This window comes from Diospyros lotus, chromosome 11 (genome assembly GCF_014633365.1).
Source record: "Diospyros lotus cultivar Yz01 chromosome 11, ASM1463336v1, whole genome shotgun sequence".
Taxonomy (NCBI): domain Eukaryota; kingdom Viridiplantae; phylum Streptophyta; class Magnoliopsida; order Ericales; family Ebenaceae; genus Diospyros; species Diospyros lotus.
In genome coordinates, this window is record NC_068348.1 from 23,960,172 (window position 1) to 23,984,144 (window position 23,973).

At 38.1% G+C, this 23,973-nt stretch overlaps 1 protein-coding gene across 9 annotated transcripts; it reads left to right on the forward strand.

Annotated features, from left to right (window-relative positions):
* On the forward strand, window positions 1–23,849 carry LOC127813197 (subtilisin-like protease). Of its 9 annotated transcripts, none has more exons than XM_052354014.1 (7): window positions 1,426–1,667; window positions 3,342–3,505; window positions 15,110–15,337; window positions 15,552–15,774; window positions 15,863–16,002; window positions 20,978–21,031; window positions 21,111–23,849. In XM_052354014.1, exon 7 carries the CDS (start codon window positions 21,361–21,363, stop codon window positions 23,629–23,631), a length of 2,271 nt encoding a protein of 756 aa, XP_052209974.1. In that variant the 5' UTR covers window positions 1,426–1,667; window positions 3,342–3,505; window positions 15,110–15,337; window positions 15,552–15,774; window positions 15,863–16,002; window positions 20,978–21,031; window positions 21,111–21,360; the 3' UTR covers window positions 23,632–23,849. The 9 variants fall into 9 exon arrangements, 7 of the variants coding, with proteins under 7 accessions (XP_052209974.1, XP_052209977.1, XP_052209975.1 ...); XM_052354017.1 differs by lacking the exons at window positions 1,426–1,667; window positions 3,342–3,505 and adding exons at window positions 5,466–13,046; window positions 13,169–13,248; XR_008026087.1 differs by lacking the exons at window positions 20,978–21,031; window positions 21,111–23,849 and adding an exon at window positions 16,180–16,508 and having other exon boundaries at window positions 1–1,667.
* Window positions 23,850–23,973: the final 124 nt, after the last annotated feature.

The window sequence follows — 23,973 nt, forward strand, 5'->3', positions numbered from 1 at the left end:
CTCTCTCTCTCTCTCTCTCTCTCTCCCTCCCTTTCTCCCCCCCTTTCTCTCTCTCTCTCTCTCTCTCTCTCTCTCTCTACAGCTCTCTCCCCTATGTATTTGTTTCCATTTCTATATATTTATATATATACACATCTCTCTTTCTCCGCGAGTCTCGATTCTCTTGAAGTAGAAAGAGAATTGAGAAGAGGATAGGGAGATTGATAGGCGAAACCCTAATTCTCTGAATTGGAGAGTTTGGGTTTTCCGATTTTGAGTGTGGTTTTGTTGGAAGGTTATGAGTTTTGTGCCGTTCTGCGGAGAGATTAATGGCGGAGACAATGAGGAGATTCGGAGTCGGTTACGCGCTCGCGGAGAAGAAGCAAACGAGCTTCATTCAGGCGTCTCTTGTGAATATGGCGGAAGAGCGAGGCATCGATCTCGTTAGGATCGATACGGAGAAGCCCTTGGCGGAGCAAGGGCCGTTCGACTGCGTGCTGCACAAGTTGTGCGGCGAGGATTGGAAGAGGGAGTTGGAGGACTACTCTGCCAGGAACCCTAATGTGTTGATAATCGACTCGCCCGAGGCGATTGAGAGGCTCCACAACAGGGTTTCGATGCTTGAGGTGGTGGAAGGGTTGGAGGTTGAGAGTGATAGCGAGAGCTTCGGGGTTCCCAAGCAGATTGTGATTTACGACTCGGACAAGCTCCTCGATCCGAATGCGTGGGGGGAGGGGCTCAAGTTTCCGGTGATTGCTAAGCCGGTGGTGGCCGACGGCAGTGCCAAGTCGCACAAGATGTCGTTGGTGTTCAACCAGGACGGCTTGAGCAAGCTCAAGCCGCCCATTGTTCTGCAAGAATTCGTCAATCACGGTGGGGTGATCTTCAAAGTCTATGTGGTTGGGGACTATGTGAAATGCGTGAAGCGGAAGTCCTTGCCGGACGTTTCAGAGGATAAATTGGGTGGCTCGGTGGGCTCTTTGTCTTTCTCACAGGTTTCGAATCTGACCAGCCATGAAAGAAACGATAACAAGTATTACGAGACGATGAATTTGGAAGACGCAGAGATGCCTCCACAAACTTTTATTGCTAACATTGCTCGTGGATTACGGCAAGCAACAAAACTGCATCTCTTCAACTTTGATGTCATTCGAGACATTAGACTTGGGAATAGGTACCTTGTAGTTGATATTAACTACTTCCCTGGGTATGCAAAGATGCCATCGTATGAGATTGTCTTGACGAACTTCTTCTGGGATGTATTAAACAAGAAAGGGACAGCTCTTGATAATCTGAAGGTCACTAGTCCTGAGAAAGAAGCAAGAAAATTGGTTGGCAATACTGGCTGTGAGGGGAATGATGGCCCTCTTCCAATTTCCCCTCTTAGTATGGAAGGGAATGGGGAATCCTATTCGCGTCTGATGTGTGGCAATACACATTAGTCCAGGGACCATGGTATACCTTGTTGCTGTATTGGCCAATGTTTTTGGTTCAGCAGAAGCAAGCTATGCGCATTTCTTTTAGGTAGCAGTTAGTACAGTGGTGAATAAGTAGGCTCTTTGCGTCTGTTCTTCTCTCCAAAGGCATTACCTGATGTTCCTTGTTGATCATGTACATTCTGTTGTTGCTTTGATTTAGGTACTTCTCAAATACTCTGAAGTTTTAGGAAGGTCAAGTTGTCCTTCGAGGTATATGTAATTTCTGGCTCAGAACTCTTCTAATGTCTGCCTTTGGCAACTTTATTCAATGAAATTTTCCATTTTGTCAAAGATTGCTCCATATTGTTTCCTTTCCATTCCAATATTGTTAAATCTAACGCTTACTACAATTCTTCTAGAGCTCATATTTGAAATATCTTTTCACTTAAAAAAAAATTGACTATGCGGTTGAAATCATTCACTGGGGCGAGTGATTTGCTATTGAGAGCCTCTAATACTTGGTCTTATTTTGTTGAAGTTGAAACATCAAATTTCCCATTGTCTGTTTATGCAATGGCCCCTTTTTCTAGACCTAGACCTTAAGGCCAGAATGAAAAACAAATTGCTGGTTTTAATTTATCTGATGGTTTGGCTATGATGTGATACCTAGCTTGCAGTTACTAATCCTGAATGGAACTTGTTACTGCATGGGACTGCAGTGTTACCTTTTAATTTAATGATTGCATCTTCATATAATTATGTTGACTGCTCTAAATGAGCTTATTGTCGGATGTGTACTTTATTGCTTATTTTGTTCGTTGTCTGAAGCTTTTTTTCTTTTCTAAAGTTTTGACAAAATTTTCTTGTATTTCTGCTCATAAAAACTTTAACAGCTAATTATTGTTTTATAAGAAGCTTTTTTGTCACCTTCATTTGGTGTGCTTAACTCTGGGAAACTCATCGAGATCAGAAAGGGCCTGCTTACACCAAAATCAGAGGGTCGTAAAGGAGCTTGTTGTCGGATGCATACTTTACTGATTATTTTGTTTTTTTCTCTAAGTTTGTTCTGACAAAATTTTCTTTTTTTTTTTTCTACTTTAGCAGCTAATTATTCCTATATAAGAAAACTTGTTTTCATCTTTCATCAATACTTGGATTTGGTGTGCTTAACTTTGGACTTGATGGAGAAAGGAAAGGGCCTGCTTGTACCAAAGTGAGAGGGCTACAAAGGAGCTTACTGTCAGATGTGTACTTTACTGCTTTTGTTTGTTTGTCATGCCACATATGAACAGTCAGAAGTGTATTTTTTTTTTGGTAAAAACTTTAGAAGCTCACTATTTCTTTAGAAGAAACTTTTTTTTTTTTTTTTCTTTTTCTTTTTGGGTTTGAGAATGGATGTTATTTAGTATCTTCCATCAATAAGTGGTTTTTGTGTGCTCAACTTTTGGAAACTTAATGTCAATGGAGATAGATTTGTGGATTTGTTTTCTACTACTTTAAGTGACGTTGTATGTATACGAACACATACATGCATCAAAGTCTGATGGCATATGATGCTCATGCAACCTTTCCTATAAATGATCGGTCTCTATTTGTGGATTAAAGAGAGACATCAGTTTAACACTCTGTTGCTGTTTTATTGCTTTAAAAATAAAATTGATTTGCACTCATATGAAAGATACATAGAAATGCTGAGAGTTTATCAGGCCAGTTTATTTTTCTATCTTTAAAGTTGTATACCGGCCTGAGGAATTGTAACAATAAAGCTTGTATCAATTGTTGTCTCACAACAGCAACAACAATAATCAGAGACTTAATTTTACTTGGCAGGTGTATTGTCTCACAAATTTAAAGAATTTTGGTTTGAGTTTGCGTTAATCCAAGAGTAGCTAGTGAGTTATATGTTTGTAACAACTGGATAGGCTTTTTTTATTTTTGCTGCAGGGTGATATATTCGTAACTGATCGAAAGGAAGCTTGGACCTTGTTAGACCTCTCGAAGCAGGGTGACACATTTGGAACTGATTAAAAGGAAGCTTGGACTTTGTTTCACCTCTTAGAGAGTGGGCTTGGTTATAAGGTTGCTTGATTTCTTTCTTAGGAAGGCAGGTGTGTCCTTTTTCAGAGCAATGATCCTTTTGATTCTGTGCCATTTGCACGTTTTTGTTTTGTTGTAGTAACAACATTTGTTATTTGTTCTGTTTTGTGTTTTTTTTGGTAATCCATTTCCCTTGGCCTTTGAAGCTGATTTTTGGTTCTGCACCTGGCGTTCTATGATGTTCTCTTCCAGCATCATTTCATGCAAATGCAGGGAAGCATAACTTATTTACATCCTGTAGAAATTCTTTTATCGTTTTATAACTGTGGCTTATATGTATCCACTGAAGGCTTTCTGAAAATGGGAAGAAATCAAAGGCAGTAATGTCCAATTTTCTGTTTCTATTAATTAATTATTATTTCCTGTGGGAGTTATTGTTTTTTTGGGGGTGGGGGTATGAGCTTTTATCCTTGTTCTGTGTTTCCTCCTTTTCACTTCAGTCTCTTTTAATATTATTAGTATTGAAACAAAACTTTGAAAATAATCCAATAGCTTGCTTGAATTAATTCCGAGAGTAGCAGAAAATATATATACAAACTACTGCTATATCACTTTCCTAGAAAGTAGGAAAGGATTTGGTACTCTACTAAAAAATAGGGATAACTATCTTCTAAAACTTAGGAGATAAAGAAGATGTAAAATACAAAAGATTATAACAATTATCTACTACTAACAAACATAAATTTAAATAATCTGAAGATAATCTTGAGTTCCAGCAGATATTATCATGTTTCTAGTCATTCTCCACTTATACTTCTAACATAAATTGATCTCGTCCAACACTCCCCCTCAAGTTGGAGAATAGATGGAAGTCATTCCCAGCATGCTAATTAGAGCCTAAAAAACTGGTCTTGCAACTGCCTTTGTTAAAACATCAGCCACTTGATCATTAGATGGTATATAGGTCAAGATTATTCCTCCTTCCTCAATTTCTCTTTTTATAAAATGCCTATCAATCCTCACATGCTTCCTCTGGTTATGTTGCACTGGATTTTTAACAATGCTGATAGTTGATTTGCTATCACTAAATACTTTTGTTGGTTGAGATAGGGGAATCTTCAAGTCCTCCATGAGCCTTTCCAGCTAGATTACTTCACATATCCCATGAGCAATTGCTTGAAACTCAGCTTTAGCACTGTTGCATGCCACAACTGACTGCTTCTTGTTTCTCCATGTAACAATATTCCCAAATACCTTAATGCAATACCCTGAAGTTGAACGACTATCTTCTCTAGAACCAGCCCAGTTTGCATGTACATAGCCTTCAATGCTCCTATTTTCAGTTTTCTTGAACATTATTCATTTTCCATGAGTTCCTTTTAGGTATCTTAGAACATGTTGAACTGCCATCATATGTCTTTCCGTGGGTAAATGCATATATTGGCTGATTACACTACTGAATAAGCTATGTCTGGCCTAGTTAATGACAAGTAAATCAACCTCCCTACCAACTTTTGATACTTTTCTTTGTTCATGGGAGCATCATCACCTTTTTCTTTGAGTTTCCAGCCCTTTTCCAAGGGTGTTCCAGCTGGTTTGCAAGCTATCACTCCGATATCTTTCAGCAAATCCAAGGTATACTTTCATTGTGAGATGAACAAACCCTCTTTGCTTCGAGCTACCTCCATGCCTAGGAAATATCTCATAGTTTCTAGGTCTTTAACTTCAAACTTAGCCTTCAATTGCTGCTTTAGATGATCAATTTCTTGCAAATCATCACCTGTTACAATAATATCATCAACATAAACAATCAATATAGCCATTTTTTTCATTTTTGTTAGAGTTTAATGAACAAAGTAGCTCGGATTGGCCTTGTTTATACCCTAGCTGCTTGAGGGTCATGCTGGATTTGTGAAACCAAGCCCTTGGTGACTGTTTTAGACCATAGAGTGACTTTTTCAGCTTGCACACACTACCACTTCCGATATTTTGCTCAAAATCGGGGGGGGGGGGGGGAACCCTTATATAAATCTCTTCCTCCAAATCACCATTAAGAAAAGCATTCTTAATGTCGAATTGGAAGAGAGGCCAATCAAAATTCACAACAATAGATAATAGTAATCGAATGGAATTTAGTTTGGCAACTGGGGCAAATGTCTTCTCATAGTCGATTCCAAAGGTTTGGGTAAAACATTGTGCAACCAACCTAGTTTTGTATCGCTCAATGCTCCCATCAGCCTTGTGTTTGACTGTAAATACCCATCTACATCCAACCACTTTCTTGTTAGAAGGCAATGGAACTATCTCCCATATCTTATTTCCCACTAATGCATCCATTTCTTCCATTACAACCATTCTCCACTTAGGATCTTCCATAGCAGCCTGAATATCTTTTGGAATATTAATGCTGTCAATCTGGGCCAAATATCCTCTGAACTGTGGAGCCAATTTCACATAGGTTAGATGATTAGATATTGGGTACTTTAACCCATGATCTTACCCCTTTTCTCAATGCTATTGGAACAACCCAATCTAAGCCATCTTCTTCTTTAGTACTGCTGTCACTTTCTAGTGCAACTGTCCCCTTATTGCTACCCCTTTTTGTTGAAGGATTGGTCTTTGGATATGGCTGGTTTTGCTTCAGTTCTATATGACCTTTAGATTTTCTTGAGTAGACAAATAGAGGAGGATTTTTGGCTGCTGTAGGACTAGGTTTTTCCTGCTCAGAATGATGAGAGGACTCAGAATTTGCAGGATTTTTTGTGTCAGGTTCAGAATTTCCAGCACCAAACAGTATGTTGTCATGAGGCACTAAGAATTCTCCCCCTTGAGAACATACTGGTTGATTGGGATCGAAGGAAAATAAGGGAGAAATGGATTCATTGGAACTGTTATGGTGGCCTGTGAGGGAATAATGGGGAAGATCTTCATAGAATGTCACATCGGTGGAAACCAAAAATTTGTGACTGGTAGGACAATAGCATTTGTAACCCTTTTGAGAGGGGGAATATCCCACAAAAATGCACTTGGTGCCTTTAGGATCCAACTTGGTCCGAGAAGGGGCATTGTTGTAAACATAGAAAATGCAGCCAAAAACCTTAGGAGCAATAGACAAGATGGTAGAGATGGTTGGATACATAGTACATAGAATGTTGAGAGGAGTTTGGAATTGCAAAGTTTTGGATGGGAGACAGTTAATTAAGTAGGCAGCAGTGATGACTGCTTCTCCCCAATAAGAATGAGGCACATTTATAGTGATCATCATAGCTCTAGCCACTTCTAGGAGGTGTCGATTTTTTCGTTTGGCCACTCCATTTTGTTGGGGTGCATATGGACAAGAGTTTTGGTGAAAAATACCATGCTCGGCAAAGTAATGAGAGAGATCATTTGAAAAATATTCTCGGCCATTATCAGTGCGAATTATTTTGATGGAAGTTTGGAACATATTCAAAATTAATTTGTGGAATCGTTTGAATATATTTCCAGTTTCAGTTTTTCCTTCATCAAGTACACTCAACAAGCCTTAGAATGATCATCGATAAATGTAATAAACCATCTAAAATCAGTGATATTAGGGCATTTAGAGGGTCCCCAAATATCACTATGAATTAATTGGAAGGGAGTAGAAGGCTTGTACATTTGAGTAGGATGATGAGATCTATGTTGCTTAGCAAGAGTACACTGTTCACATGAAAGAAATTGCTCTTTATTACCAAATATATCAGGATATAAAGATCTAAGGTAAGGAAAGCTAGGATGTCCTAAGCGTTTATGCCATAACAGGACATTGGCATTGGTTTTTACACTTAGAACAACTTTATTAGAAGAAAAACTAGAAGGAAAAAAAAGATCTATTGCAAGACAATAAAGGCCATCCATTACTTTAGCATTGCCAATCATCTTCCCTGAGGCTCGATCTTGAAAAACACAATAAGAAGGGTAGAACATTACAGTGTAGTTCATATCTTTACTGATCCGGCTCACTGATAATAAATTGTGTTGCAGTCTAGGAACATGTAACACATAATTCAGCTTTAATTGGAAATATATGCAGTCCCCATACCCAAAACTGGTGAAGTGGTTCCATCAGCCATAGATATATTGAGAGATGAGTCACATAAGGTATAATTAGCCAAGACCTTGCTGAATTTGTCATATGGTCTGGTGCTCCCGTATCAATCACCCATAGATTCTTAGAAAGACTTTTAGAAACCAAGAGGTAGGGCTGGAAATTATCTTGTAGTGCTAGAGAAGCAGAGGGCTGAGGATTGGTTTGGACGAACTGATTTGTACCTTGGTTTAGAAGCCTATACAAGGCTTGAACTTACTCTTCTGATAGATTCAGATTGGATTTATTTTCTGTTGGAGCCTCAGCATTATAGGCTGCTGCTTTGGGGTTATTTCTCCTCAGCCGTGGCTTCCAATTTGTTAGTTTGCCATGGATTTTCCAGCAATTTTCCTTAGTATGGTTGGGCCGGTTGCAATGGTCACACCATAACTTGTCCCTTGCCTGACTCTTTGCAAAAACATCCCCCTGTTTAACAGAGGCAAGAGCCGAATGCTGGTGAGGTAAGATTGAATCTGATGGGTTTTGGAGCATCACTTTTCTCCTGCTTTCTTTCCTTACTTTTGAGAAAACTTCCTTCGAGTGATAGAAGAGGCTTTGTACCCAAAATCCTACCCCAAACTTCATCCAAATCAGGGTTAAGACCATATAGGAAGTCAAAAATTCGCTCTCTTTCTATCATCTTATTATATTATGTGCTATCAGTTGGAGACTCCCAAGTTATTGCATAGAATATATCCATCTCATGCCATAATCCAACCAAAACATTAAAGTACTCGGTCACACTATTCATACCTTGTTTAGTGTTCCTGATGGTTGATCGGACTTCAAAACATTGAGAGAAATCTTCCAAATCCGAATACATCTCTTGGATTGATTCCCAAACTTCCTTGGTCGTTTTGTAAAACAAGTATGTTCTCCCTATTTTTTTGGCTCCATGGAGTTGATTAACCAAGTCATGATGGTAGAATTTTCAGCCTCCCAAAGGCCATAGTTGGCTGCTGTAGTAGGCGAAGCAGGGATGGATCCAGTTAAATACCCGGATTTTCCTTTGCCTTTTATCACTAACATTATCGATTGAGACCATTTCCTAAAATTACTCCCATTAAGTTTGTGTTGAGTAATTTGTAGGGGATGGTTATCAATAGGTGTTGTAGTGAGGTGTGAGGGAGACGGAGATGTAAGAGAAGCACTTGGAGATGAAGTGGCTGAGGCTTCGGTTAGGGTTGGGTTGAGATTGGCGTCGGCCATGAATGAAATCGAGAGAAGTCATTGCCGTTCTTCCTTGATCGAACAGTTATTTGATGCCATGAAACAAGACTTTGAAAATAATCCAATAGCTTGCTTGAATTAATTCCGAGAGTAGCAGAAAATATATATACAAACTACTATTATATCACTTTCCTAGAAAGTAGGAAAGGATTTGGTACTCTACTCCTAAAAAATAGGGATAACTATCTCCTAAAACTTAGGAGATAAAGAAGATGTAAAATATAAAAGATTATAACAATTATCTACTACTAACAAACATAAATTTAAATAATCTGAAGATAATCTTGAGTTCCAGCAGATATTATCATGCTTCTAGAGTCCTTCTCCACTTATACTTCTAACAGAAACTGATCTCGTCCAACAAGTATCAATTGTTAAATGATCTTCTAATCTTTTGTGTATATACAGCTATATACTACAATATGGAAGAATGGGGGTTGTGTTTGAAGCATGCTGCCTTTTTTATTTTTAAACAGCCTAAAAGAAGTTGATCAGTTCATTCATAGCCTTACAATTATGCATGAGTTTTTTCCTTTTTTTATCTGATCATGTCTCCTCTAATTCTTGGGGGTTGACACTTGTAGAACTTGTGTTGGTGAGATGGTGGTAGAGTTGTCAACTTAGTTATATGCTTGGAAATCATGTATTGGTTAGGGTTAAAAAAAAAAAAAAAAACTATGGTTGAAGTGCTTGGTGGCATTTCTCGAGATCTAGGCCTTAGAGGATATTGGCATTTTTTCCCAAATTTTGGATAATTAAGTTTAAACTGTCAGGATTTCAGTATAATTGATAGAATTGGAATTGGAATTGGAATTGGAATACTTCCAAATTTTCTAAAGCTACCATGACCCTAGTAGACCATGTATTATTTCCTTCAATCAAATAAAGAATGACGTAAAATGCATGGGTAAGGGGTGCTAGCTGTTTTTATTGTTCTTGCACTAAGTATGGCGCTCGTGCTAAGTAAGTTTTCCAAGGTAGGTGATGACTTGGGTCGACCATAGCTTACCATGAGGGTTTTGTAATCCCTGAGTGGGTGAAGAACCTAACAAGTGGTGTCATAGATGTTTAGGAGGGATTACATGGGGTATTGCCTTAAGGGTAGGGGTCTTGGTGTGTATAGGTGTTAGGCTATTGTTATGTTGTAAGCAATGTGTACTTTAGGGATTGAGTGGGCTACTGATTTGTCATCTTCCATGTTGTGTGCTACAGTAGGACGTGGTTAGGTTCAATGTAGGCTAGCACTGCTACACTCTGGCAATGTGCTTACTTCCTCCCAAGTAAGCTATGCAATGTGTGCTAAAAGATTGTATTCTCAGAAAAGTGTCATGTCTTGCAAGTGGTGTTTAAAAGGGATTTGCTTGGCTTGTGACTTGTCTTGTGGTAGAGCACAACAAAACATACTGAAAGGCATGTACTTGGTATGTCTGAATTGACTGTGCATACAGTGGACCTTTGAAAAGAGTAGTAGGTGATTTTTGGTATGCTGCATACTAGTGGAGGTCACTAGGTTGCTTGTACGCAATATTTGTTTGTTAGTGTGCATCACAGCTGTTATCACCAATATTCAAGTTAAGAGACTCAAAAGGGAAGCTCCAAACCAGGAGTCAAGGTGGCTGAGTAAGGAGGTAGAAGAAAAAATTACGACCAAGAAAATTTGTTCCAAGACTTAGCATAACTTCCCTAATAAAGAAAAGTGGAAGATGTATATTCTAGGAAAAAGAAGGCAAAGAAGATTGACCACGAAACAGATCAAATGCTTGTGAAAAACTGTACAATTGACTTGGCATAAGATAGAGAGAGGTGTATATATAAGTTGGCTAAAACCAGAGATTTTAACTAAATAAAGTGTATAAAAGATGAAGACCGAAAAGTATTTGTAAATGAAGGGGATGGGAGGGGTGTTTCTTGAAACTATTCAATGAATGTGGAGAAACAAATGTTACCTCAGGGCTTCTTTAGTGATTCTGTAAAAGATAGACATTATATGTTTTATAGATACTTTTGTCCAAGTCCAAAATAAGTGAAACAAGCCATAAAAAGATGAATGGTAAAGCAGTTGAACTAGATAGTATCTTGATATAAGCATGGAAATGCATGGGAGAAGAGGTATTTGTGCTTAAATGAAATTACTTAATAATGAGGTCCTTAAATCATAAAGGATGCCTGACAAATAGAGGAGGAGCACTCTAGTGCCTATAATGTGAAAAAAGAAAACATTCAAAGTTGTGGAAATTACAAAGAGATCAAGCTACTGAGCATATTATGAAACTTTAGGAGAGTGATTAAGAAAATTTTCCTATTTTGGCTCTTATACATGCTGCTACTTAAGGGAAATCGAGGTGTTTGAAAATCAATTTGGTTTCATGTCTGGTAGGTCAACAAGGAAAGCAATATATAAGGTGCCTGATGGGAAGGTCTAGAGATAGAAGAGATGATCTACATATGGTGTTTATAGATTTAGATAAGTTTATGACAAATTCCCAAAAACAGTCCTATAGAAGGTTTGAGAGGAGTTTGAATTGCTTATGTATGGGTTATTAATGACATTTATCATGGAGTTGAAATATGTATTAGAACATGTAGATGAGATATTGAAACTTTCCAATTACAATTGGATTACATCAAGGATCTAATTAAGTCCTTATCTCTTTACCCTAGTAATAGATGAACTGGCTAAACAAATTGAAGTAGAGATGTCTTGGATTATGCAATTTGTAGATGACATTGTCTTGGAGGATTAGACAAAAAAAAAAAAAAAAAAAAGGTGTGAATATTAAGCTCAAGATATGGGGGAACACCTTAAAATCTGAAGGCTTTAAGTTGAATAGAGTGAAAACTGAATATATGAAATGTAAGTTTGGTAAAAATATGTGTGGATGATATTATGGTGAGACTTGAAGATCAAGTCATCCCAAGAGAAGATCAATTTGGATATCTTGGATCAATTATTTACAAAAGATGGAGAGATTAATGAGGATGTTACCTATGGAATTAAGGCAAGACGGTTGAAAAAGAACAATGTGTTCAACATTTTATGAGACAATAAAATAAGCTAAAAGGAAAATCTTATGGGATGGCTATAAGAGTTGTTTTGTAGTATGACATGGAATGTTGGGCAATAAGACTCCACCATGTGCAAGATACAAGCGTAATGGAGATAAGGATATAACTAAAAATGAGTTTATTTGTAATATGGTTAGCGTGACTCCTATTGAAGGTAAAATTTATGAGACATGATTAAGATGGTTTGTTTATGTGAGAAGAAAACTCGTACAAAATGTTGTGAGGAGTGGATAGAATTGTCATGTACTTACTGAATGAAATTGTCGACGAGAAATAAGGGGGAGTAGTATTTGTGACACCCATAACATAAAACATACTTAATAATAATAATAATATTCGTATGAACTTCAAGGTTTAGCGCATAAAAACTAGAGAAACACTACTTTTATAAACTTAAGTAAAGTTTCAGTATACAATAGATTCAAAGCATGTTTCGTGTAAATATAAAGTTTGATATTGAAAACAAGGCTTCAATAGAAGAAAGGAAGACTTAGCAAATATACTTTGTAACAATAGCATCCATACTGAGAAATCCGGACTTGAAATGAGACTCAGCCTTTTCATAAACTTATATAAGCTTTAAGGACATACGATTGAGCAATAGTGTACATATATCATAAGAGTTTAATGCTGAAAATATTTCTAAAACAAAAAGAGAGAGACAAGATTTCAATTATTGAAAATTATTTTCAAAGAGCCTCCACACTCCACGTCCATGTCCCGATCTCCTCATTCATGATCACCTGGGAGGGAAAAATATATGGGATGAGATTTATGCAAATCTCAGTAAGTGCAAGAGAACCATCATACGTATTTAAGCAAAACATGACATAACATAACATAACATAAGGAGACACAAGAGGTTCCACCAACTATGGGGGCACGAACCCTCATGCATAGCGCTACCGTACTCCAGTTCCGAAACTTGTGTGAACATAAACATAACATAAGGGACCACATAACATGATTCATGAGCATACTTAAATATTATAAATAGTTCATAATGTACTTACCTTAACTTGGTTGGATGAGATCTGAATGTTTAAGGCTTCACACCTTACAAGGTTTGCTTTTCTGCAGAAAATACATATTTTGTGAACTAAACCCCAAATAATTTTACATAGTATTGTAGGTAATTTAATAAGGGGTTGATACATGAAATTTCATGGGAAAAGGGGATGTCACGCGCCCTCACGCGTCGACGAAAGGTGCCACTTTTAATTTTCGTGACAGCTTTGCACCCTTTTGGTTTTTCGGCCATATCTCCCTTGTTTTAACTCTGATTTGACCTCCGTTTTTTCCTACATGCTCCTCTTTCGTCCCTCTACAGGAATATCAAAAAGAAACTGGACTTACCTCATTGTTTTCCGGTGATTCAGGCCTAGATTCTTGCGACGCACAGTTTCTCCGGTGAGGCTCGTATCTCCTTCGTTCCTTCACCGATTTCCCTTGTTTTTCTTAAAAAATTTCTCCCCCTCTCTCAATAACACACTCTTTACCTTCACACTTCTCAATATGGCATAAACTTGGCTTCGAATGATTTGGAATGCCCAAAACTCAACCCAAGATCCTATTTATAAATGTTTTCGGCCAATCATGTTTCGCCACATATCTCGTCATCATGAGGCCTCATTATTATCTTCCATGTGTGGCCAATAAATGCTTGCCACATGACCCAAACTTGGAGGTTAAGTAAAATACTTGGAGAAGACTTTTAACAAAGACTTGGAGAAGACTTACTTAACAAAGACTTTGAGAAGACTTATCAAAGATTTTGATTTAAATAAGGTTTGTACTCCAAAATGATCAAAAACTATATTGGAGTTTTATTGAAATCCACAATCATGACTTTCACAATCTCTTGAAATGTGCTATTTCCTCAAGTATCTGAATCTAAACATCTTGAATATTACATCATATTTTAGTATAAAATCTCGGGTGTTACAGTATTAGCCGAGTGCACATACTTGGCATGAAGTGGTTAGGTGGTTATGTAATTTTGGCGGGAAACGTCCCACTTGAATTGGTGAGATCAGTATAAATATGAATTGATCTCACCCGATGAAAGGCATGCTATGAATCATTTCATTCTGGAATTCTCTCTCTAATTCTCCCATTCTCCCTCTCTCTCCCTACCAATTCTTCTCTAATTCTCCATAATTCTCTATGGAATTCTTGAGGATTCCTTGTTAGATCTCTAAGACCGGACAAGAATGGATTAAGTCTTTAGCAAATGAAGTAGAGGAGGATAAAAGAAAAATTTAGTGGGGAACTCTTAGGTATGATATAGGTGCCATATAGAAGATATGGCCCCATAGAGAGAGATGATTCATGAGTTAGAATTCTTATCAGTGGGAGAGTGGATAGAATGGAAGAATCTTTAGCAAAAGAAGTAGATGAAGATGAAAAATTAGGTAGGAAACTCTTAGATATGATATGGTTTATAATTGCCATACAACGGTATGGTCATATATAGGGATGATTGGCAAATTAGTACTCATATAGGTGATTGCACCTATTAGGATTAAGCTTGATATTTATTATCATTGTTGGTTCAGTGTACAGTGGTGTGAGTTGTGCTTTGCCTTGTTTTTTTACTTTCTGCAGCATTAGATGACCTTGTTTTTGGTTATCCATATCCATCAGTTTTCAAGTTTTTTGAAGTTTTTATGATGGATAACTATACCTATTGGGCATTGGAATTTCTTGCAAATGTTACCCTACCTACTTACAAAATTTTAAATATTGACATTAACCATGTTCTTTATATTTTTCTTATTAATCTCGTTGCCCTTAAATTTGGGTTAATTTAATTTATGCTCCATTTCTTTATAATGAGCGAACTTATGAAGAAGTGACTGTAAAACAAATTGAAGGCATTGAATTGCAAGAAATTTGCATCCTTTTATAATGATACACAATTGATTTTTTAGAACTTGATTGCATGCTAGCATGATATTTTGGTGCATCGCAGATCATGAATCTTAAGATGCCTACTCCAGTGAATAAATAAATGAAATTCATTTTGTGTATGCACTTCTATTTTGGATGTTAAGTTCCCTTAAGGCCAGGATAAAAAGGGCATCCCCAGTACTTTGCTAGGGTTGGGAGAGGGTTGTAGTTGTATGCGACCTTCTTGCTTTTTGTAAAAAGGCTGTTTCCACAACTCCAACCCTATAATATTTTATCCTAATGGGGTTTTGCTTTTGCTTTATTTCATTTGTCTTATGTTATATTGGAATTATAGTTTACTGAGCTGCATGGTTTTCAGGTGTGCCATATTTCGTATTCAAATGCACAAGTTGATGCATTCTCATTGAGTCTTAACAAACATTTGGAAGGCAGTGTGCTGCAAAAAAGTACCTATTTTGGAAGTTCACACGTTGACATTTAGTTCATGATTTCTTCCTTCTTATGTTGCCAGCAGCAGAACCATCTTGGCTGAACTTTGTTCAATTGCAAAATTAGCATGGAGAAAACAACTGGCCAAAATAATCTGGTATTGTATCTTTGAAAAGTTGATTCTACAGAAGTTTGTGCATTAATATCAAATATCATATCATTTTGTCCTTTACTTGTTCATTGGACCACCCGCCAGTTTTCACCCCATTTGTGGACTTCTTGGATAATCAAAATGGAGATATCATTTGACACGTTCTGATGCATGATTTCCTGCATTGTTGTTGTTGATGATTTATTTCTTTCTGTTGCAGTGGCAATAGCTCTACACGGACTTAACTTTGCGTCGAATCATGATTGATAAAGTGTTTGACCTGTTCACGTGAAGAATTAAACCATTGATGACTTGGGTGGCTTCTGTTGTTTGTTTATACTTTCTTGACATTGGCGCCTGACTTCACAAATGGCTCAGAATTTGTAGGCTTCAGTTTGCCTGGGATAAGCATGGTTTTCTGCGGCTTCAAACATAGCCTGGTGGTAAGCTTGATTTGACTGGGGCTTCTTCCAGTCAACACATACAGGTCTGTTTGTTTTGTGATGATGCAATTGTTATTTATGACTGCAGATTTAAGGTTGAATACGGATGGGTAAAGAAGAATATACAGAACAGGCTTGATATCTTTTCATGCAGATGTAGGGACCCCTTTTGGCTTTTTCTATAGGAGTTGTCAAGGCAGTAAGGCATTAGTTTGGGTTCTCATGCAGGTGAGTGTCCTTGCAATGCTTCAATAGAGAACACTATTTTCAAGTGTAGATGATGACACAAAGATAATGGCTTCAAATTTCCTTATCTTTGTTAATTGTTTTTGCTTTGAATACTAGTAGTTTTGGTGGTTAAAGGGATACAACAATAACAAGCCTTATTCTCGTTTGGTGGATCAGCTACATAAACCTCCAGCCATCTCTATCTATGGCCATATTTGGTGCTTTTGGGGATAAAAAAAATGAAAACAACTGCTGTTTTCATAGTGACTCATTTGTGTTAAAATTGTTGTTCGCTTTTATAGTGACATGCACATTGGGTAATTTTATTATCAAGATGGGAGGAAATACCAAATGCATTTTAGTTTCTCCAGCCATTGGCTTTCTCACCTTTGTAAAGAGAGAGCAAAGTTGTTGAGTTTTGTAATATGATGGAAGGAAAGCATAAAAGAGAGATCATAAAGAAGAAATTTATGAGAAGGTGATTTTAACATGTGGTTTCCTTCTTCTGTTAAGTATATAGAGAAGAAAAGACTTCTTTATGTGGTTGAACCCATAGAAAGGAGAACTTATGATTGTATTTACAGGAGAGATTATCTAAAAGCACACAAATAATTCATAATTTTTCCTTTTCTGACAAAAAAACAAAGGAAAATGAAAAATTGTTCCTTGAGACAAAAATCCAACTTGTTACCCTTTTAAAAGCCCTATTTTTCTCATATGCCAAGATTCATGAGAGATGATTTAGTACTGAACAGGTCTATGGTCCCCAATGTTTGGGGTACAAAGGGGTGCACTAGTGGTGTGGGCTACCGAACAACTCTCCCCCTGGGTAATTCTTTGCACAGGTTGCCTTGCTTTCATATCCAGGTAGATGCACAGAAACATCAGGGACAGCTCATCGCAAATCCCAATGGCCATCTCCAATCCACTATCATTCATTATGGACTCAATAGCCATCTCCAATCCACTATCAGTCATTATGGACTCAATAGCCTATCACTTCAAGTAAAGATGGCCACAATTTTTGACTTTACCAAATCTAATTAATTCCCACTAAGTCACAAGTTGAGCAAAGGAATTCCTCTTTCGTCCCTCCCTGTCTTATTCTGGCAAATGTTTTTTTCCCCACCAACATACCTCATGCCATCTCAGCTTTCCTCCCATTGCCCATTCCATCAACACACTACCCTTGTTGTCTAGCCACCTATCCTGTCAACCACGTTATGATTTCACTTCAACTATTGAAACAGGAAGAATGACAAAACAAGCACCAAATTTTCCATTTCAAAAAATACAGCATAAAAACATTTGCTATTATACGCACATTTCACTTGGTCAAAAAAGACGTGCACACACATTTCCTGTTTCTGACATACAATCTTCACAACCCTAAAAAAAGATAATATTTAAAGAATCATGTTACATGTACATCATTTTTGTACATTTTAGGCTACACAAGGGGTATTATGACCAAAATACCCTGCGTCTCTTCATGCGCCTCACGAGCCTTTATGCGCCTCATGAGGGGTTTTTTTGTCATAATACCCCATTTTGTACCCCAAGATGTACAAAATGGGTGTACCAATAGCATTTTTCATATTTAAAACGTATGCATGTATGTCTAGTTCATCTGTTCACATCCTCATATACATATAGCAGAACAAATAGGGAGAACCACTACAGCCCCAATCTGGTCGCTTAGAAAACAAAAATAAGTTTTGTAAACAATATCCTTTTTTTTTTTTTTTATCTTAGTTATTAGTACTAACCCCCTAGCCCCCCCCCCCCCAAAAAAAAAAAAAAAAAAAAGAAAAAAGGAAAAGAAAAACAAGTTAACTGGATAATTTAACACAAAACCACCAGGAAAATATTCCAACTTCAATTTTTATTTCTTTTCCAACCATTTTCAAATCAACCAAATCATATCTAAATGCACCCAGAATCCAAAGAGGGACCCATTTGTAAAACAAGAACCATTTTGTAAACTGATTTCCAGAAATTTTTATGAAAATATGAACTGGCTATTCTGGCAGAACGACTTTGATGTGTGTGTTCAATGAACTTCAAAACATTGAAATGTGACTTTAACTATTTCACCTAGCAAAAATCAGAAATAATAATCTTCAAATATTTTTAGTTCCTAATATGACTCAATTAAATTTAGTAGCAATTTATATACTCTAATAATTATATAACCGTCCAACTTGTCAATTTATAGTTACCTAGTTTGCTCCTCTCCCCTGGAACCCTGGTCTGGATAATGGTTCTTTTGCATCATTGGATTGCGAGAAACCTGATTTGGATCCCCAAGAATGGGGATCCCAAGTTGTGTATGAACTTTGTTAAAACAATTTAGAACTAGTAGGGAAGGAACTTAAAATAAAAATAATTTTCAAAGAAAATTTAAAGAAAGTTTACCTACCTCTCTTTCTTGTATGTTCTATTTCTATTTCATTTTGAATTATATTCAAACCTGACTTCCTTTGAGTAGGATTCTTCAATAATAAGACTATAAGGTTGCGTTTGGATAGAGTCATTTCAAATGGGAGTCATTTGAAAATTATAATTTGAAGTACTTGCAGTTCAAATTCTGTCATTTGAAATGTGACACTTGGGAATATGTCATTTCAAATTCTTAAGTTGCGTTGTCTTTATTTTTTAATTTTTAAATTTGAGTTTTGAAATTATTTTTAATTTTCTATTTTGATAGCCTATTTTTAGAAAATTGAAAACATGTTCTTTTTATCATTTTGAAAAATTATTTCTCAAAACAGAAAATTAAAAAACGCGTTCTCTTTGAAATTTTGAAAATAAATTTTTAATAATATTTTATTCAATAAATTTGATTATTCAGTAAATTAGAAATATTTAATGTTAATATATTATTAAAAAATATATATTTTAAAATTAATGAATTTTGTAATATTTTTTCTTATTATAATAATAAAATATGAATAAATAAATAAATAATTGTGTTTTGAGTTTAGAGTTTGTTTTGGATGAAAACACTCAAAATAACTTTTTATAGTTTTGAGTTTTTTTTATAATTTTTTTTTTGTTTTCAAAAATACATTTTTAAAAATAATAAAAAGAACACGTTTTCATTATTTTAGAAAATCGAAAACTAAAAATGATTTGAAAACAGTAAAAAGAACGCAACCTTATATTTCTTAGATCTGTCTAAATCTATGGTGGATTTGGACCCAAATATAAATGCTTCTTACAGTGATATTGTATCCAAACAATAGATAAAGGAATTTGAGACTCCATAGCTATCTTTCTAACCAAAACATGGATGTGGAGAAAATAGAGGAGAAAGGCACTTCTTGTGAAGTTGAATTCGATTCATTCATAGTTTTGTAACTTCTTTTTGAACTAGTTCCTAAGATTGAAATATGAATTTCATGAAGTATATAGAATGCGAACTAACTGTTCAACATAGGTTGTACAATAACATAGAAAACAATTCAAAACAAAACAAACCAACTTCTGTAATAGCAAACTGTTAGTTCAACTAATTTTGACTCAAGTACAATTATAAAATATACAACCACCAAACAAGAAACCAATTAAGCCCACCCCCTCTGTACCCCAAAGTTAGCAACACTACTACCCTGTACCTGTTCCCTTACCACAACCTAGAGTGTACCATGGTAACTATTTTCTAATTACTCGTATACAAACCTTAAAAAATACAAATATCTGAAAATTAGTTTATCTTTCCACAAATATTCATCATACTGAACATTTCCATTTACAGACCCTACCAAAATAACCCAATAGAATATTTTAATCCTTGTTCCTTGGACGTAAAAATAACCTAAGTCTGATGCTTGGACACTTACCTGCTCTCATTTTGAAGTAGCCCAATCCATGTAACATACAGTAGATTGAGGATGAACTATCCTTTGATCTTCACCAATGATGGAATGCAATCAATTTTTCATAGCCTATCAGAGATAAACCCTATTTGCTGTAGCTTTATCCAACCTGAGGAAGCTTGCACATCAGTCCTCTGTTTCCTTAAAACCACCTCATCACAGAAATGTGGTGGAACTCCTAGAAACTTCATGCCTGCTGATTCTTCTTTAACTGAGATGTCTGGTCAACTTGCTAGGTTGTCCACATAGCAAGCTTGAGTTCACTGCTGTCGAATAGCTATTCCTGAGCCTTGATGCAATCTACTGCCTCGTTTGAAGGGAGGAGAAAGGGTAAATGGGCCACTTAATCTTGCACCTCCATTCCAGACCATTTGACACTCCTTGATCCCAAACTGGACCATGATTCGATGTCCTCTGCATCTGGAAAGATCTTGCCTCAAGTTAGGAGAGTTTTCATACGTCAGGAGAAAACTATTGATGCCTAAAATTGTTCACAGCCTCCGCCAATGAGAGGTTGCGGAAACTTGACATGGTGGTCTGGCCATGATGGAATAGTGATGCCTTCCCGAGAAGATCAACCAGCAGCAACTTATTGCCTTGTGGGCCCGATGTTTCAGTTTGTTCAAGGAGATATGGACTGACAAGTCTTGCGGTTTATAGGTGTGCAAAATCTAGTCAATGTTGTATAATATCTCCACATTAATCTTTGAAGGGCCAATCTGCTGGTATGCATTGTATATATGTGGCCGTGTTCCTTTCTGAACTTGATATGTTAATCTGTTCAAAATTTAAAAAAAAAAAACTTTAAAAAGGCAACTGCATACCCTCCGTACTTTCATGTTTGCGCGTCTGTCTACACATGTTTTGGTTACTTGTACAAGTATGGTAAGTTTTGGTTGGTTAACTGAGTTGGGAGTATGACTTGCCATCTTGTATTTATTCCCGTGTGGTCAATTAAGATATATATATATCAAAAAATACAAGATGTTTATGTATTCCAAATTCAGATTGGCTTAGAATTTTTTTATTTTTTTATTACGTTTATTCAAACAAACAAATATAATTTCAAATCAAAGAATTTGTTTTCTATGCAGCTAGAAGGAATCTGACGGAATAAGTCAGTTAGCATTGGGTAAACCGAGTCCAAGGTGCGTACTTATCTAGAAGAATAAAGAAATTCCCGTTTGACATAAGATTAACCGCCAATTGGTTCGTACTTCTTAACAGAAAGGCATTTGCCGGCCGAAGGGGATTTTGCCAAATCCTCCATCCTCGAATTTCTCTGCTTTCAACTTCCTTCAGCTCTTCATTTTCCCATCTGCCAAACACATCCTTCTGTTGCACTTGCAGCCGGCCATTGTATTTATAGAACCCAAAGCCATCTCTCTCTCTCTCGCTCTCTCTGTATCAATTTATATATATAGTTGCAGGTGGACTTGTACAAAGCATTAGCCTTTTCTCTGCTTTGTGAACAATCATGGAGCAAAAAAGGTGTCCACCACGGCCAAGCATGGCTTCCACGTTGGTTCTTGCTCTCATAATTTCCAGCTTCAATTCCAGACCTGCCATGGCCGAGGAAGTAGAAACCACATTGGCAAGACAAACATACATTGTTCATGTAAAGCTTCCAAATGACCTTCTTTCCTCTTCACCGAAAGATGTTCGAAAGTTTTACCGGACTTTCTTGCCAACCACCACTCCAAACGAACCATCATCACCTCGCCTAGTCTACTCTTACCACACCGTGCTCGCTGGTTTTGCAGCCAGATTGTCGCCCGAAGAAGCCAAAGCCATGGAAAAGATAGATGGGTTCGTCTCCGCTCGGCCCCAGAAGGAGTTCTCTCTGCACACAACTCACACCCCAAGCTTCTTGGGGCTGCACCAGAATTTAGGCCTCTGGTTGGGCGCAAACTACGGCAAGGGCGTGATTGTGGGAGTTTTGGACACTGGGGTGTATCCCAACCACCCTTCTTTCAGCGATAAAGGGGTGCCTCCTCCGCCAGCTAAATGGAAGGGGAAGTGTGATTTCAGTGGCACAGCCTGCAACAACAAGCTCATAGGCGCCAGGAACTTCGTAAGCGGCGAGACCGGGCCGCCATACGACGAGGAAGGGCACGGCACCCACACTGCCAGCACGGCTGCCGGGAACTTCGTGGAGGGCGCCAATGTGTTTGGCCAAGCCAATGGCACGGCGGCCGGGATGGCGCCTCTGGCTCACTTGGCCATCTACAAGGTTTGCTCTGAGGTCGACTGTGCGGAAGCTGATATCTTGGGTGCAATGGACGCCGCCGTGGAGGATGGAGTTGATATCCTGTCTCTGTCCCTTGGCGGTGGCTCTGCCTCTTTCTATGCTGATGGAATTGCAGTGGGAGCCTTCGGCGCGATCCAGAAGGGTGTGTTTGTGAGCTGCTCGGCTGGCAACGGAGGTCCCGAACATGGCACCTTATCGAATGAGGCTCCGTGGATTCTGACTGTTGGAGCCAGCACCATAGACAGAAGCATAAGAGCCACCGCGGTACTCCAAAACAAGCAGCAATTTGACGGCGAGTCCCTGTTCCAGCCGAGCGATTTCCCAACATCCTCGCTGCCTCTTGTCTACGCTGGAGAGAACGATCCAGACGCTGCTCTGTGCGGCCTAGGATCACTGAACAACACTGATGTGAAAGGCAAGGTTGTGTTGTGTGAGAGAGGCGGCGGCATAGCAAGAATAGAGAAGGGGCAAACAGTGAAAGACGCTGGCGGCGCAGCCATGATTCTGATGAATCAGGAACCGGATGGCTACAGCACATTGGCTGATCCTCATGTTCTGCCTGCAACACATGTGAGTTATGCCTCTGGTGTGAAGATCAAAGAGTACATAAACTCCACAGCTTCTCCCATGGCCACTATCTTGTTCAAAGGGACGGTTATAGGCGACTTGTCTGCCCCTGTAGTCACTTCCTTCTCATCAAGAGGCCCAAGCTTGGCAAGCCCTGGCATACTGAAACCTGACATTATTGGCCCTGGTGTCAGCATTCTAGCGGCATGGCCTGTCTCGGTCGAAAACAAGACCGACACAACCGCAACATTCAACATGATTTCGGGCACCTCCATGTCCTGTCCTCACCTCAGCGGCATCGCAGCTCTGCTCAAGAGTTCACATCCAGATTGGTCCCCTGCAGCAATCAAGTCTGCAATCATGACCACTGCTGATCTGCTGAACCTGGGGAAAAAGCCGATCCTCGACGAAAGGCTGTTGCCGGCTGACATCTTCACAACCGGTGCAGGCCATGTCAACCCACCAAGAGCGGCTGATCCGGGCCTCGTCTTCGATCTCAAGCCTGAGGACTACATACCTTACTTGTGTGGTTTGAACTACACAGACGAGGAGGTCAGCTTCATCACAAGCAGAGCAGTGAACTGCTCTCAAGTGTCGAGCATTCCAGAAGCAGAGCTCAACTATCCTTCCTTCTCTATCACATTAGGCTCTGCCAACCCCAACCAGGCATACACAAGGACAGTGAAAAACGTTGGGCAGGCTAAGGCATCTTATGGGAGTATTATTGTGGTACCTCCAGGTGTTGAAATGGCCTTGAGCCCCGCTACGCTTGAGTTCTCAAAGGTGAACCAAGAGATCACATTTCAAGTGACGTTTAATCGGGCCGGCTTCGACAGTCCAAACACCTCTTTTGTCCAAGGATCCTTAATCTGGACATCTTCTACCAGCAGGCATTCTGTTAACATGCCAATTTCAGTTGCACTGGAGTAGTGAAAGTGAAGCTTCTCCATCTCCAAACTACATCCATTTCTTCTGTTTTCTGAATTCCATACAATGTATTGAATAACGCAAGTCTCTTTACATTGTTCTTCTCACTTCTCAATACAAGCCTTTTTACAAGTTGTAAAATAATTTGGAAGAATATGTGCTACTACGAGTAGGTATTATTTTCAAGTGCTATGGAACCATTCATGATATGGTGGTGTAAATAATTGGATGAAGAGGAGGAGGACTTAATAATTGTCTCAAGGATGGGAAACTTGTTAATTAGTTAGGACTGCTTGTGTACCCTAGATCAGGGACCTGGGCAGCACGTAATTCTATGAACTTGCC

Excerpts from the sequence above, each read along its gene's own strand:
- LOC127813197 (XM_052354014.1), top strand. The coding sequence starts at position 21,361 with ATGGAGCAAAAAAGGTGTCCACCACGGCCAAGCATGGCTTCCACGTTG.